Below are 16,963 nucleotides of genomic sequence, written 5' to 3'. Positions count from 1 at the left end.
GCTACCACTACTAGAACAGACCACTGTCTGCTACCACTACTAGAACAGACCACTGTCTGCTACCACTACTAGAACAGACCACTGTCTGCTACCACTAGTAGAACAGACCACTGTCTGCTACCACCACTAGAACATACCACTGCCTGCTACCACTACTAGAACAGACCACTGTCTGCTACCACCACTAGTAGAACAGACCACTGTCTGCTACCACCACTAGAACATACCACTGCCTGCTACCACTACTAGAACAGACCACTGTCTGCTACCACCACTAGTAGAACAGACCACTGCCTGCTACCACCACTAGAACAGACCACTGTCTGCTACCACTACTAGAACAGACAACTGTCTGCTACCACTACTAGAACAGACCACTGTCTGCTACCACCACTAGAACAGACCACTGTCTGCTACCACTACTAGAACAGACCACTGTCTGCTACCACTACTAGAACAGACCACTGTCTGCTACCACTACTAGAACAGACCACTGTCTGCTACCACTACTAGACAAGACCACTGTCTGCTACCACTACTAGAACAGACCACTGTCTGCTACCACCACTAGAACAGACCACCACTGTCTGCTACCACCACTAGAACAGACCACTGTCTGCTACCACTACTAGAACAGACCACTGTCTGCTACCACTACTAGAACAGACCACTGTCTGCTACCACTACTAGAACAGACCACTGTCTGCTACCACCACTAGAACAGACCACTGTCTGCTACCACTACTAGAACAGACCACTGTCTGCTACCACTACTAGAACAGACCACTGTCTGCTACCACTACTAGAACAGACCACTGTCTGCTACCACTACTAGAACAGACCACTGTCTGCTTCCACTACTAGAACAGACCACTGTCTGCTACCACCACTAGAACAGACCACTGTCTGCTACCACTACTAGAACAGACCACTGTCTGCTACCACTACTAGAACAGACCACTGTCTGCTACCACTACTAGAACAGACCACTGTCTGCTACCACTAGTAGAACAGACCACTGCCTGCTACCACCACTAGAACATACCACTGCCTGCTACCACCACTAGAACATACCACTGCCTGCTACCACTACTAGAACAGACCACTGTCTGCTACCACTACTAGAACAGACCACTGTCTGCTACCACCACTAGAACATACCACTGCCTGCTACCACTACTAGAACAGACCACTGTCTGCTACCACCACTAGTAGAACAGACCACTGTCTGCTACCACCACTAGAACATACCACTGCCTGCTACCACTACTAGAACAGACCACTGTCTGCTACCACCACTAGTAGAACAGACCACTGTCTGCTACCACCACTAGAACATACCACTGCCTGCTACCACTACTAGAACAGACCACTGTCTGCTACCACCACTAGTAGAACAGACCACTGCCTGCTACCACCACTAGAACAGACCACTGCCTGCTACCACCACTAGAAATACCACTTTCTGCTACCACTACTAGAACAGACCACTGTCTGCTATCACCACTAGAACAGACCACTGTCTGCTACCACCACTAGAACAGACCACTGTCTGCTACCACTACTAGAACAGACCACTGTCTGCTACCACTACTAGAACAGACCACTGTCTGCTACCACTACTAGAACAGACCACTGTCTGCTACCACTACTAGAACAGACCACTGTCTGCTACCACCACTAGAACAGACCACTGTCTGCTACCACTACTAGAACAGACCACTGTCTGCTACCACTACTAGAACAGACCACTGTCTGCTACCACCACTAGAACAGACCACTGTCTGCTACCACCACTAGAACAGACCACTGTCTGCTACCACTACTAGAACAGACCACTGTCTGCTACCACTACTAGAACAGACCACTGTCTGCTACCACCACTAGAACAGACCACTGTCTGCTACCACTACTAGAACAGACCACTGTCTGCTACCACTACTAGAACAGATCACTGTCTGCTACCACCACTAGAACAGACCACTGTCTGCTACCACCACTAGAACAGACCACTGTCTGCTACCACTACTAGAACAGACCACTGTCTGCTACCACTACTAGAACAGACCACTGTCTGCTACCACCACTAGAACAGACCACTGTCTGCTACCACTACTAGAACAGACCACTGTCTGCTACCACTACTAGAACAGACCACTGTCTGCTACCACTACTAGAACAGACCACTGTCTGCTACCACTAGTAGAACAGACCACTGTCTGCTACCACCACTAGAACAGACCACTGCCTGCTACCACTACTAGAACAGACCACTGTCTGCTACCACCACTAGTAGAACAGACCACTGCCTGCTACCACCACTAGAACAGACCACTGTCTGCTACCACTACTAGAACAGACCACTGTCTGCTACCACTACTAGAACAGACCACTGTCTGCTACCACTACTAGAACAGACCACTGTCTGCTACCACCACTAGAACAGACCACTGTCTGCTACCACTACTAGAACAGACCACTGTCTGCTACCACTACTAGAACAGACCACTGTCTGCTACCACTACTAGAACAGACCACTGTCTGCTACCACTAGTAGAACAGACCACTGTCTGCTACCACCACTAGAACATACCACTGCCTGCTACCACTACTAGAACAGACCACTGTCTGCTACCACCACTAGTAGAACAGACCACTGCCTGCTACCACCACTAGAACAGACCACTGTCTGCTACCACTACTAGAACAGACAACTGTCTGCTACCACTACTAGAACAGACCACTGTCTGCTACCACCACTAGAACAGACCACTGTCTGCTACCACTACTTGAACAGACCACTGTCTGCTACCACTACTAGAACAGACCACTGTCTGCTACCACTACTAGAACAGACCACTGTCTGCTACCACTACTAGACAAGACCACTGTCTGCTACCACTACTAGAACAGACCACTGTCTGCTACCACCACTAGAACAGACCACCACTGTCTGCTACCACCACTAGAACAGACCACTGTCTGCTACCACTACTAGAACAGACCACTGTCTGCTACCACTACTAGAACAGACCACTGTCTGCTACCACTACTAGAACAGACCACTGTCTGCTACCACCACTAGAACAGACCACTGTCTGCTACCACTACTAGAACAGACCACTGTCTGCTACCACTACTAGAACAGACCACTGTCTGCTACCACTACTAGAACAGACCACTGTCTGCTACCACTACTAGAACAGACCACTGTCTGCTTCCACTACTAGAACAGACCACTGTCTGCTACCACCACTAGAACAGACCACTGTCTGCTACCACTACTAGAACAGACCACTGTCTGCTACCACTACTAGAACAGACCACTGTCTGCTACCACTACTAGAACAGACCACTGTCTGCTACCACTAGTAGAACAGACCACTGCCTGCTACCACCACTAGAACATACCACTGCCTGCTACCACCACTAGAACATACCACTGCCTGCTACCACTACTAGAACAGACCACTGTCTGCTACCACTACTAGAACAGACCACTGTCTGCTACCACCACTAGAACATACCACTGCCTGCTACCACTACTAGAACAGACCACTGTCTGCTACCACCACTAGTAGAACAGACCACTGTCTGCTACCACCACTAGAACATACCACTGCCTGCTACCACTACTAGAACAGACCACTGTCTGCTACCACCACTAGTAGAACAGACCACTGCCTGCTACCACCACTAGAACAGACCACTGCCTGCTACCACCACTAGAAATACCACTTTCTGCTACCACTACTAGAACAGACCACTATCTGCTATCACCACTAGAACAGACCACTGTCTGCTACCACCACTAGAACAGACCACTGTCTGCTACCACTACTAGAACAGACCACTGTCTGCTACCACTACTAGAACAGACCACTGTCTGCTACCACTACTAGAACAGACCACTGTCTGCTACCACTACTAGAACAGACCACTGTCTGCTACCACCACTAGAACAGACCACTGTCTGCTACCACTACTAGAACAGACCACTGTCTGCTACCACTACTAGAACAGACCACTGTCTGCTACCACCACTAGAACAGACCACTGTCTGCTACCACCACTAGAACAGACCACTGTCTGCTACCACTACTAGAACAGACCACTGTCTGCTACCACTACTAGAACAGACCACTGTCTGCTACCACCACTAGAACAGACCACTGTCTGCTACCACTACTAGAACAGACCACTGTCTGCTACCACTACTAGAACAGACCACTGTCTGCTACCACCACTAGAACAGACCACTGTCTGCTACCACCACTAGAACAGACCACTGTCTGCTACCACTACTAGAACAGACCACTGTCTGCTACCACTACTAGAACAGACCACTGTCTGCTACCACCACTAGAACAGACCACTGTCTGCTACCACTACTAGAACAGACCACTGTCTGCTACCACTACTAGAACAGACCACTGTCTGCTACCACTACTAGAACAGACCACTGTCTGCTACCACCACTAGAACAGACCACTGTCTGCTACCACCACTAGAACAGACCACTGTCTGCTACCACTACTAGAACAGACCACTGTCTGCTACCACTACTAGAACAGACCACTGTCTGCTACAACTACTAGAACAGAACACTGTCTGCTACCACCACTAGAACAGACCACTGTCTGCTACCACTACTAGAACAGACCACTGTCTGCTACCACTACTAGAACAGACCACTGTCTGCTACCACCACTAGAACAGACCACTGTCTGCTACCACCACTAGAACAGACCACTGTCTGCTACCACTACTAGAACAGACCACTGCCTGCTACCACTACTAGAACAGACCACTGCCTGCTACCACCACTAGAACAGACCACTGTCTGCTACCACTACTAGAACAGACCACTGTCTGCTACCACTACTAGAACAGACCACTGTCTGCTACCACTACTAGAACAGACCACTGTCTGCTACCACTACTAGAACAGACCACTGTCTGCTACCACCACTAGAACAGACCACTGTCTGCTACCACCACTAGAACAGACCACTGTCTGCTACCACTACTAGAACAGACCACTGTCTGCTACCACCACTAGAACAGACCACTGTCTGCTACCACTACTAGAACAGACCACTGTCTGCTACCACTAGTAGAACAGACCACTGCCTGCTACCACCACTAGAACAGACCACTGTCTGCTACCACTACTAGAACAGACCACTGTCTGCTACCACTACTAGAACAGACCACTGTCTGCTACCACTAGTAGAACAGACCACTGTCTGCTACCACCACTAGAACATACCACTGCCTGCTACCACCACTAGAACAGACCACTGTCTGCTACCACCACTAGTAGAACAGACCACTGTCTGCTACCACCACTAGAACATACCACTGCCTGCTACCACTACTAGAACAGACCACTGTCTGCTACCACCACTAGTAGAACAGACCACTGTCTGCTACCACCACTAGTAGAACAGACCACTGCCTGCTACCACCACTAGAACAGACCACTGCCTGCTACCACCACTAGAAATACCACTTTCTGCTACCACTACTAGAACAGACCACTGTCTGCTATCACCACTAGAACAGACCACTGTCTGCTACCACCACTAGAACAGACCACTGTCTGCTACCACCACTAGAACAGACCACTGTCTGCTACCACTACTAGAACAGACCACTGTCTGCTACCACTACTAGAACAGACCACTGTCTGCTACCACTACTAGAACAGACCACTGTCTGCTACCACTACTAGAACAGACCACTGTCTGCTACCACTACTAGAACAGACCACTGTCTGCTACCACCACTAGAACAGACCACTTTCTGCTACCACTACTAGAACAGACCACTGTCTGCTACCACTACTAGAACAGACCACTGTCTGCTACAACTACTAGAACAGAACACTGTCTGCTACCACCACTAGAACAGACCACTGTCTGCTACCACCACTAGAACAGACCACTGTCTGCTACCACCACTAGAACAGACCACTGTCTGCTACCACTACTAGAACAGACCACTGTCTGCTACCACCACTAGAACAGACCACTGTCTGCTACCACCACTATAACAGACCACTGTCTGCTACCACCACTAGAACAGACCACTGTCTGCTACCACTACTAGAACAGACCACTGTCTGCTACCACTACTAGAACAGACCACTGTCTGCTACCACCACTAGAACAGACCACTGTCTGCTACCACCACTAGAACAGACCCCTGTCTGCTACCACTACTAGAACAGACCACTGTCTGCTACCACTACTAGAACAGACCACTGTCTGCTACCACTACTAGAACAGACCACTGCCTGCTACCACCACTAGAACAGACCACTGTCTGCTACCACTACTAGAACAGACCACTGTCTGCTACCACTACTAGAACAGACCACTGTCTGCTACCACTACTAGAACAGACCACTGTCTGCTAACACCACTAGAACAGACCACTGTCTGCTACCACCACTAGAACAGACCACTGTCTGCTACCACTACTAGCACAGACCACTGTCTGCTACCACTACTAGAACAGACCACTGTCTGCTACCACTACTAGAACAGACCACTGTCTGCTACCACTACTAGAACAGACCACTGTCTGCTACCACTACTAGACAAGACCACTGTCTGCTACCACTACTAGAACAGACCACTGCCTGCTACCACCACTAGAACAGACCACTGTCTGCTACCACCACTAGAACAGACCACTGTCTGCTACCACCACTAGAACAGACCACTGTCTGCTACCACCACTAGAACAGACCACTGTCTGCTACCACTACTAGAACAGACAACTGTCTGCTACCACCACTAGAACATACCACTGTCTGCTACCACTACTAGAACAGACCACTGTCTGCTACCACTACTAGAACAGACCACTGTCTGCTACCACTACTAGAACAGACCACTGTCTGCTACCACTACTAGAACAGACCACTGTCTGCTACCACTACTAGAACAGAAAACTGTCTGCTACCACCACTAGAACAGACCACTGCCTGCTACCACTACTAGAACAGACCACTGTCTGCTACCACTACTAGAACAGACCACTGTCTGCTACCACTACTAGAACAGACCACTGTCTGCTACCACTACTAGAACAGACCACTGTCTGCTACCACTACTAGAACAGACCACTGTCTGCTACCACTACTAGAACAGACCACTGTCTGCTACCACCACTAGAACAGACCACCACTGTCTGCTACCACCACTAGAACAGACCACTGTCTGCTACCACTACTAGAACAGACCACTGTCTGCTACCACTACTAGAACAGACCACTGTCTGCTACCACTACTAGAACAGACCACTGTCTGCTACCACTACTAGAACAGACCACTGTCTGCTACCACTACTAGAACAGACCACTGTCTGCTACCACTACTAGAACAGACCACTGTCTGCTACCACTACTAGAACAGACCACTGTCTGCTACCACCACTAGAACAGACCACTGTCTGCTACCACTACTAGAACAGACCACTGTCTGCTACCACTACTAGAACAGACCACTGTCTGCTACCACTACTAGAACAGACCACTGTCTGCTACCACTAGTAGAACAGACCACTGCCTGCTACCACCACTAGAACAGACCACTGTCTGCTACCACTACTAGAACAGACCACTGTCTGCTACCACTACTAGAACAGACCACTGTCTGCTACCACCACTAGAACAGACCACTGTCTGCTACCACCACTAGAACAGACCACTGTCTGTTACCACCACTAGAACAGACCACTGTCTGCTACCACTACTAGAACAGACCACTGTCTGCTACCACTACTAGAACAGACCACTGTCTGCTACCACTACTAGAAATACCACTTTCTGCTACCACTACTAGAACAGACCACTGTCTGCTACCACTACTAGAAATACCACTTTCTGCTACCACTACTAGAACAGACCACTGTCTGCTATCACCACTAGAACAGACCACTGTCTGCTACCACCACTAGAACAGACCACTGTCTGCTACCACTACTAGAACAGACCACTGTCTGCTACCACTACTAGAACAGACCACTGTCTGCTACCACTACTAGAACAGACCACTGTCTGCTACCACCACTAGAACAGACCACTGTCTGCTACCACTACTAGAACAGACCACTGTCTGCTACCACTACTAGAACAGACCACTGTCTGCTACCACCACTAGAACAGACCACTGTCTGCTACCACCACTAGAACAGACCACTGTCTGCTACCACTACTAGAACAGACCACTGTCTGCTACCACTACTAGAACAGACCACTGTCTGCTACCACCACTAGAACAGACCACTGTCTGCTACCACTACTAGAACAGACCACTGTCTGCTACCACTACTAGAACAGACCACTGTCTGCTACCACCACTAGAACAGACCACTGTCTGCTACCACCACTAGAACAGACCACTGTCTGCTACCACCACTAGAACAGACCACTGTCTGCTACCACTACTAGAACAGACCACTGTCTGCTACCACCACTAGAACAGACCACTGTCTGCTACCACCACTAGAAATACCACTTTCTGCTACCACTACTAGAACAGACCACTGTCTGCTATCACCACTAGAACAGACCACTGTCTGCTACCACCACTAGAACAGACCACTGTCTGCTACCACCACTAGAACAGACCACTGTCTGCTACCACTACTAGAACAGACCACTGTCTGCTACCACTACTAGAACAGACCACTGTCTGCTACCACTACTAGAACAGACCACTGTCTGCTACCACCACTAGAACAGACCACTGTCTGCTACCACTACTAGAACAGACCACTGTCTGCTACCACTACTAGAACAGACCACTGTCTGCTACCACCACTAGAACAGACCACTGTCTGCTACCACCACTAGAACAGACCACTGTCTGCTACCACTACTAGAACAGACCACTGTCTGCTACCACTACTAGAACAGACCACTGTCTGCTACCACCACTAGAACAGACCACTGTCTGCTAACACTACTAGAACAGACCACTGTCTGCTACCACTACTAGAACAGACCACTGTCTGCTACCACTACTAGAACAGACCACTGTCTGCTACCACTACTAGAACAGACCACTGTCTGCTACCACTACTAGAACAGACCACTGTCTGCTACCACTACTAGGACAGACCACTGTCTGCTACCACCACTAGAACAGACCACTGTCTGCTACCACTACTAGAACAGACCACTGTCTGCTACCACTACTAGAACAGACCACTGTCTGCTACAACTACTAGAACAGAACACTGTCTGCTACCACCACTAGAACAGACCACTGTCTGCTACCACTACTAGAACAGACCACTGTCTGCTACCACCACTAGAACAGACCACTGTCTGCTACCACTACTAGAACAGACCACTGTCTGCTACCACCACTAGAACAGACCACTGTCTGCTACCACCACTATAACAGACCACTGTCTGCTACCACCACTAGAACAGACCACTGTCTGCTACCACCACTAGAACAGACCACTGTCTGCTACCACCACTAGAACAGACCACTGTCTGCTACCACCACTAGAAATACCACTTTCTGCTACCACTACTAGAACAGACCACTGTCTGCTATCACCACTAGAACAGACCACTGTCTGCTACCACCACTAGAACAGACCACTGTCTGCTACCACCACTAGAACAGACCACTGTCTGCTACCACCACTAGAACAGACCACTGTCTGCTACCACTACTAGAACAGACCACTGTCTGCTACCACTACTAGAACAGACCACTGTCTGCTACCACTACTAGAACAGACCACTGTCTGCTACCACTACTAGAACAGACCAATGTCTGCTACCACTACTAGAACAGACCACTGTCTGCTACCACTACTAGAACAGACCACTGTCTGCTACCACCACTAGAACAGACCACTGTCTGCTACCACTACTAGAACAGACCACTGTCTGCTACCACCACTAGAACAGACCACTGTCTGCTACCACCACTAGAACAGACCACTGTCTGTTACCACTACTAGAACAGACCACTGTCTGCTACCACTACTAGAACAGACCACTGTCTGCTACCACTACTAGAACAGACCACTGTCTGCTACCACTACTAGAAATACCACTTTCTGCTACCACTACTAGAACAGACCACTGTCTGCTACCACTACTAGAAATACCACTTTCTGCTACCACTACTAGAACAGACCACTGTCTGCTATCACCACTAGAACAGACCACTGTCTGCTACCACCACTAGAACAGACCACTGTCTGCTACCACTACTAGAACAGACCACTGTCTGCTACCACTACTAGAACAGACCACTGTCTGCTACCACTACTAGAACAGACCACTGTCTGCTACCACCACTAGAACAGACCACTGTCTGCTACCACTACAAGAACAGACCACTGTCTGCTACCACTACTAGAACAGACCACTGTCTGCTACCACCACTAGAACAGACCACTGTCTGCTACCACCACTAGAACAGACCACTGTCTGCTACCACTACTAGAACAGACCACTGTCTGCTACCACTACTAGAACAGACCACTGTCTGCTACCACCACTAGAACAGACCACTGTCTGCTACCACTACTAGAACAGACCACTGTCTGCTACCACTACTAGAACAGACCACTGTCTGCTACCACCACTAGAACAGACCACTGTCTGCTACCACCACTAGAACAGACCACTGTCTGCTACCACCACTAGAACAGACCACTGTCTGCTACCACTACTAGAACAGACCACTGTCTGCTACCACCACTAGAACAGACCACTGTCTGCTACCACCACTAGAAATACCACTTTCTGCTACCACTACTAGAACAGACCACTGTCTGCTATCACCACTAGAACAGACCACTGTCTGCTACCACCACTAGAACAGACCACTGTCTGCTACCACCACTAGAACAGACCACTGTCTGCTACCACTACTAGAACAGACCACTGTCTGCTACCACTACTAGAACAGACCACTGTCTGCTACCACTACTAGAACAGACCACTGTCTGCTACCACCACTAGAACAGACCACTGTCTGCTACCACTACTAGAACAGACCACTGTCTGCTACCACTACTAGAACAGACCACTGTCTGCTACCACCACTAGAACAGACCACTGTCTGCTACCACCACTAGAACAGACCACTGTCTGCTACCACTACTAGAACAGACCACTGTCTGCTACCACTACTAGAACAGACCACTGTCTGCTACCACCACTAGAACAGACCACTGTCTGCTAACACTACTAGAACAGACCACTGTCTGCTACCACTACTAGAACAGACCACTGTCTGCTACCACTACTAGAACAGACCACTGTCTGCTACCACTACTAGAACAGACCACTGTCTGCTACCACTACTAGAACAGACCACTGTCTGCTACCACTACTAGAACAGACCACTGTCTGCTACCACCACTAGAACAGACCACTGTCTGCTACCACTACTAGAACAGACCACTGTCTGCTACCACTACTAGAACAGACCACTGTCTGCTACAACTACTAGAACAGAACACTGTCTGCTACCACCACTAGAACAGACCACTGTCTGCTACCACTACTAGAACAGACCACTGTCTGCTACCACCACTAGAACAGACCACTGTCTGCTACCACTACTAGAACAGACCACTGTCTGCTACCACCACTAGAACAGACCACTGTCTGCTACCACCACTAGAACAGACCACTGTCTGCTACCACCACTAGAACAGACCACTGTCTGCTACCACCACTAGAACAGACCACTGTCTGCTACCACCACTAGAACAGACCACTGTCTGCTACCACCACTAGAAATACCACTTTCTGCTACCACTACTAGAACAGACCACTGTCTGCTACCACCACTAGAACAGACCACTGTCTGCTACCACCACTAGAACAGACCACTGTCTGCTACCACCACTAGAACAGACCACTGTCTGCTACCACCACTAGAACAGACCACTGTCTGCTACCACTACTAGAACAGACCACTGTCTGCTACCACTACTAGAACAGACCACTGTCTGCTACCACTACTAGAACAGACCACTGTCTGCTACCACCACTAGAACAGACCACTGTCTGCTACCACTACTAGAACAGACCACTGTCTGCTACCACTACTAGAACAGACCACTGTCTTCTACCACCACTAGAACAGACCACTGTCTGCTACCACCACTAGAACAGACCACTGTCTGCTACCACTACTAGAACAGACCACTGTCTGCTACCACTACTAGAACAGACCACTGTCTGCTACCACCACTAGAACAGACCACTGTCTGCTACCACTACTAGAACAGACCACTGTCTGCTACCACTACTAGAACAGACCACTGTCTGCTACCACCACTAGAACAGACCACTGTCTGCTACCACCACTAGAACAGACCACTGTCTGCTACCACCACTAGAACAGACCACTGTCTGCTACCACTACTAGAACAGACCACTGTCTGCTACCACCACTAGAACAGACCACTGTCTGCTACCACTACTAGAACAGACCACTGTCTGCTACCACTACTAGAACAGACCACTGTCTGCTACCACCACTAGAACAGACCACTGTCTGCTACCACCACTAGAAATACCACTTTCTGCTACCACTACTAGAACAGACCACTGTCTGCTATCACCACTAGAACAGACCACTGTCTGCTACCACCACTAGAACAGACCACTGTCTGCTACCACCACTAGAACAGACCACTGTCTGCTACCACTACTAGAACAGACCACTGTCTGCTACCACTACTAGAACAGACCACTGTCTGCTACCACTACTAGAACAGACCACTGTCTGCTACCACCACTAGAACAGACCACTGTCTGCTACCACCACTAGAACAGACCACTGTCTGCTACCACTACTAGAACAGACCACTGTCTGCTACCACTACTAGAACAGACCACTGTCTGCTACCACCACTAGAACAGACCACTGTCTGCTACCACCACTAGAACAGACCACTGTCTGCTACCACTACTAGAACAGACCACTGTCTGCTACCACTACTAGAACAGACCACTGTCTGCTACCACCACTAGAACAGACCACTGTCTGCTACCACTACTAGAACAGACCACTGTCTGCTACCACTACTAGAACAGACCACTGTCTGCTACCACTACTAGAACAGACCACTGTCTGCTACCACTACTAGAACAGACCACTGTCTGCTACCACTACTAGAACAGACCACTGTCTGCTACCACTACTAGAACAGACCACTGTCTGCTACCACTACTAGAACAGACCACTGTCTGCTACCACCACTAGAACAGACCACTGTCTGCTACCACTACTAGAACAGACCACTGTCTGCTACCACTACTAGAACAGAACACTGTCTGCTACAACTACTAGAACAGAACACTGTCTGCTACCACCACTAGAACAGACCACTGTCTGCTACCACTACTAGAATAGACCACTGTCTGCTACCACCACTAGAACAGACCACTGTCTGCTACCACTACTAGAACAGACCACTGTCTGCTACCACCACTAGAACAGACCACTGTCTGCTACCACCACTATAACAGACCACTGTCTGCTACCACCACTAGAACAGACCACTGTCTGCTACCACCACTAGAACAGACCACTGTCTGCTACCACCACTAGAAATACCACTTTCTGCTACCACTACTAGAACAGACCACTGTCTGCTATCACCACTAGAACAGACCACTGTCTGCTACCACCACTAGAACAGACCACTGTCTGCTACCACCACTAGAACAGACCACTGTCTGCTACCACCACTAGAACAGACCACTGTCTGCTACCACTACTAGAACAGACCACTGTCTGCTACCACTACTAGAACAGACCACTGTCTGCTACCACCACTAGAACAGACCACTGTCTGCTACCACTACTAGAACAGACCACTGTCTGCTACCACTACTAGAACAGACCACTGTCTGCTACCACCACTAGAACAGACCACTGTCTGCTACCACCACTAGAACAGACCACTGTCTGCTACCACTACTAGAACAGACCACTGTCTGCTACCACTACTAGAACAGACCACTGTCTGCTACCACCACTAGAACAGACCACTGTCTGCTACCACCACTAGAACAGACCACTGTCTGCTACCACTACTAGAACAGACCACTGTCTGCTACCACTACTAGAACAGACCACTGTCTGCTACCACTACTAGAACAGACCACTGTCTGCTACCACTACTAGAACAGACCACTGTCTGCTACCACCACTAGAACAGACCACTGTCTGCTACCACTACTAGAACAGACCACTGTCTGCTACCACTACTAGAACAGACCACTGTCTGCTACAACTACTAGAACAGAACACTGTCTGCTACCACCACTAGAACAGACCACTGTCTGCTACCACTACTAGAACAGACCACTGTCTGCTACCACCACTAGAACAGACCACTGTCTGCTACCACCACTAGAACAGACCACTGTCTGCTACCACCACTAGAACAGACCACTGTCTGCTACCACCACTATAACAGACCACTGTCTGCTACCACCACTAGAACAGACCACTGTCTGCTACCACTACTAGAACAGACCACTGTCTGCTACCACTACTAGAACAGACCACTGTCTGCTACCACCACTAGAACAGACCACTGTCTGCTACCACCACTAGAACAGACCACTGTCTGCTACCACCACTAGAACAGACCACTGTCTGCTACCACTACTAGAACAGACCACTGTCTGCTACCACTACTAGAACAGACCACTGCCTGCTACCACCACTAGAACAGACCACTGTCTGCTACCACTACTAGAACAGACCACTGTCTGCTACCACTACTAGAACAGACCACTGTCTGCTACCACTACTAGAACAGACCACTGTCTGCTACCACCACTAGAACAGACCACTGTCTGCTACCACCACTAGAACAGACCACTGTCTGCTACCACTACTAGCACAGACCACTGTCTGCTACCACTACTAGAACAGACCACTGTCTGCTACCACTACTAGAACAGACCACTGTCTGCTACCACTACTAGAACAGACCACTGTCTGCTACCACTACTAGAACAGACCACTGTCTGCTACCACTACTAGAACAGACCACTGTCTGCTACCACTACTAGAACAGACCACTGTCTGCTACCACCACTAGAACAGACCACTGTCTGCTACCACCACTAGAACAGACCACTGTCTGCTACCACTACTAGAACAGACCACTGTCTGCTACCACTACTAGAACAGACCACTGTCTGCTACCACTACTAGAACAGACCAATGTCTGCTACCACTAGTAGAACAGACCACTGTCTGCTACCACTACTAGAACAGACCACTGTCTGCTACCACTACTAGACAAGACCACTGTCTGCTACCACTACTAGAACAGACCACTGCCTGCTACCACCACTAGAACAGACCACTGTCTGCTACCACTACTAGAACAGACCACTGTCTGCTACCACTACTAGAACAGACCACTGTCTGCTACCACTACTAGAACAGACCACTGTCTGCTACCACCACTAGAACAGACCACTGTCTGCTACCACTACTAGAACAGACCACTGTCTGCTACCACTACTAGAACAGACCACTGTCTGCTACCACTACTAGAACAGACCACTGTCTGCTACCACTACTAGAACAGACCACTGTCTGCTACCACTACTAGAACAGACCACTGTCTGCTACCACCACTAGAACAGACCACTGTCTGCTACCACCACTAGAACAGACCACTGTCTGTTACCACTACTAGAACAGACCACTGTCTGTTACCACTACTAGAACAGACCACTGTCTGCTACCACTACTAGAACAGACCACTGTCTGCTACCACTACTAGAACAGACCACTGTCTGCTACCACCACTAGAACAGACCACTGTCTGCTACCACCACTAGAACAGACCACTGTCTGCTACCACCACTAGAACAGACCACTGTCTGCTACCACTACTAGAACAGACCACTGTCTGCTACCACCACTAGAACAGACTGAACAAGGCTAGGATTGGAGAAGACTATTACATTTCACCTGATACTGTATCTGTCAGTAGATAAAGTTGACACTGTATAATGTTTCATGGTGCTAATATCCATTGTGGGGATCCTTTGCTCTGCACTCCTGTGTTTGTGTGAGTGTGTCTTGACATTAGATGAGTACTTTGTACCGGACTACATGCTAATAAAAAAAAACAACCTCCTGGGGGACTGATGTTCATGTTAGATGTGTATGTGTGTGTGTGTGTTCGTAGAGTGTAAAATCTCTTCCCAGGATAACATTACCACCTGGATCATTATAACACATTGGTCAGAGGCTGCTTCCCAAATGGAACCCTATTCCCGATTCAGTGCACATAGGGCTCTGTTCAAGAGTAGTGCACTATAGGGAATAGCGTGTAATTTTGGATGCAGCCAGAGAGTGATACTGCTGCTGTGTCAACATAGATGGAGCAGTTATCTTATCTTTATTGCTAACGCAATACGGTGTGTGTGTGTGTGTTTGTGCGCGCTCACTAAACTAGAAATTAAAAACAGATTTTTATGTTGTTGGTCTCAAACACCGGGGACAAAATGTTTCAATTGTCTTCTATCTCTTCCTCCTATTCCAGCCTATAGTGGTGGTATATGATGCACCCAAGGTGTTTATTACTTGTTGTGTCTAACCATTGAAAGTGTCTTTACCATAGAATATTTGGTGACGATTCCTGTGGCATCACCATGGTAAATGTAAACCGCTCCACCGTAGTCATCTTCTTTGGGTGCTCCTATGGCCACATCTTGAGAGAAGGAGAGAGAGAGAGGCAGAGAGAGAGAGAGGCAGAGAGAGAGAGAGGCAGAGAGAGAGAGAGAGAGAGAGAGGCAGAGAGAGAGAGAGAGAGAGAGAGGCAGAGAGAGAGGGAGAGAGAGAGGCAGAGAGAGAGGGAGAGAGAGAGGCAGAGAGAGAGGGAGAGAGAGAGGCAGAGAGAGAGGCAGAGAGAGAGG

General features: G+C 49.0%; 1 protein-coding gene across 1 annotated transcript in view; it reads right to left on the bottom strand.

The window, feature by feature from the left end:
* LOC129862984 (integrin alpha-9-like) overlaps window positions 1–16,963 on the bottom strand; it is a 233,225-nt gene that overhangs the window by 146,853 nt on the left and 69,409 nt on the right. Inside the window, exon 11 of the mRNA XM_055935066.1 lies at window positions 16,664–16,758. Coding sequence (XP_055791041.1) covers window positions 16,664–16,758 — 95 coding nt within the window. The remainder of the gene's footprint in view (window positions 1–16,663; window positions 16,759–16,963) is intronic.

The sequence above is a fragment of the Salvelinus fontinalis genome, chromosome 1 (assembly GCF_029448725.1).
Source record: "Salvelinus fontinalis isolate EN_2023a chromosome 1, ASM2944872v1, whole genome shotgun sequence".
NCBI classification, from domain to species: domain Eukaryota; kingdom Metazoa; phylum Chordata; class Actinopteri; order Salmoniformes; family Salmonidae; genus Salvelinus; species Salvelinus fontinalis.
Note: the sequence above shows the minus strand (reverse complement) of the source record. Positions and strands in the feature narration are given on the sequence as shown.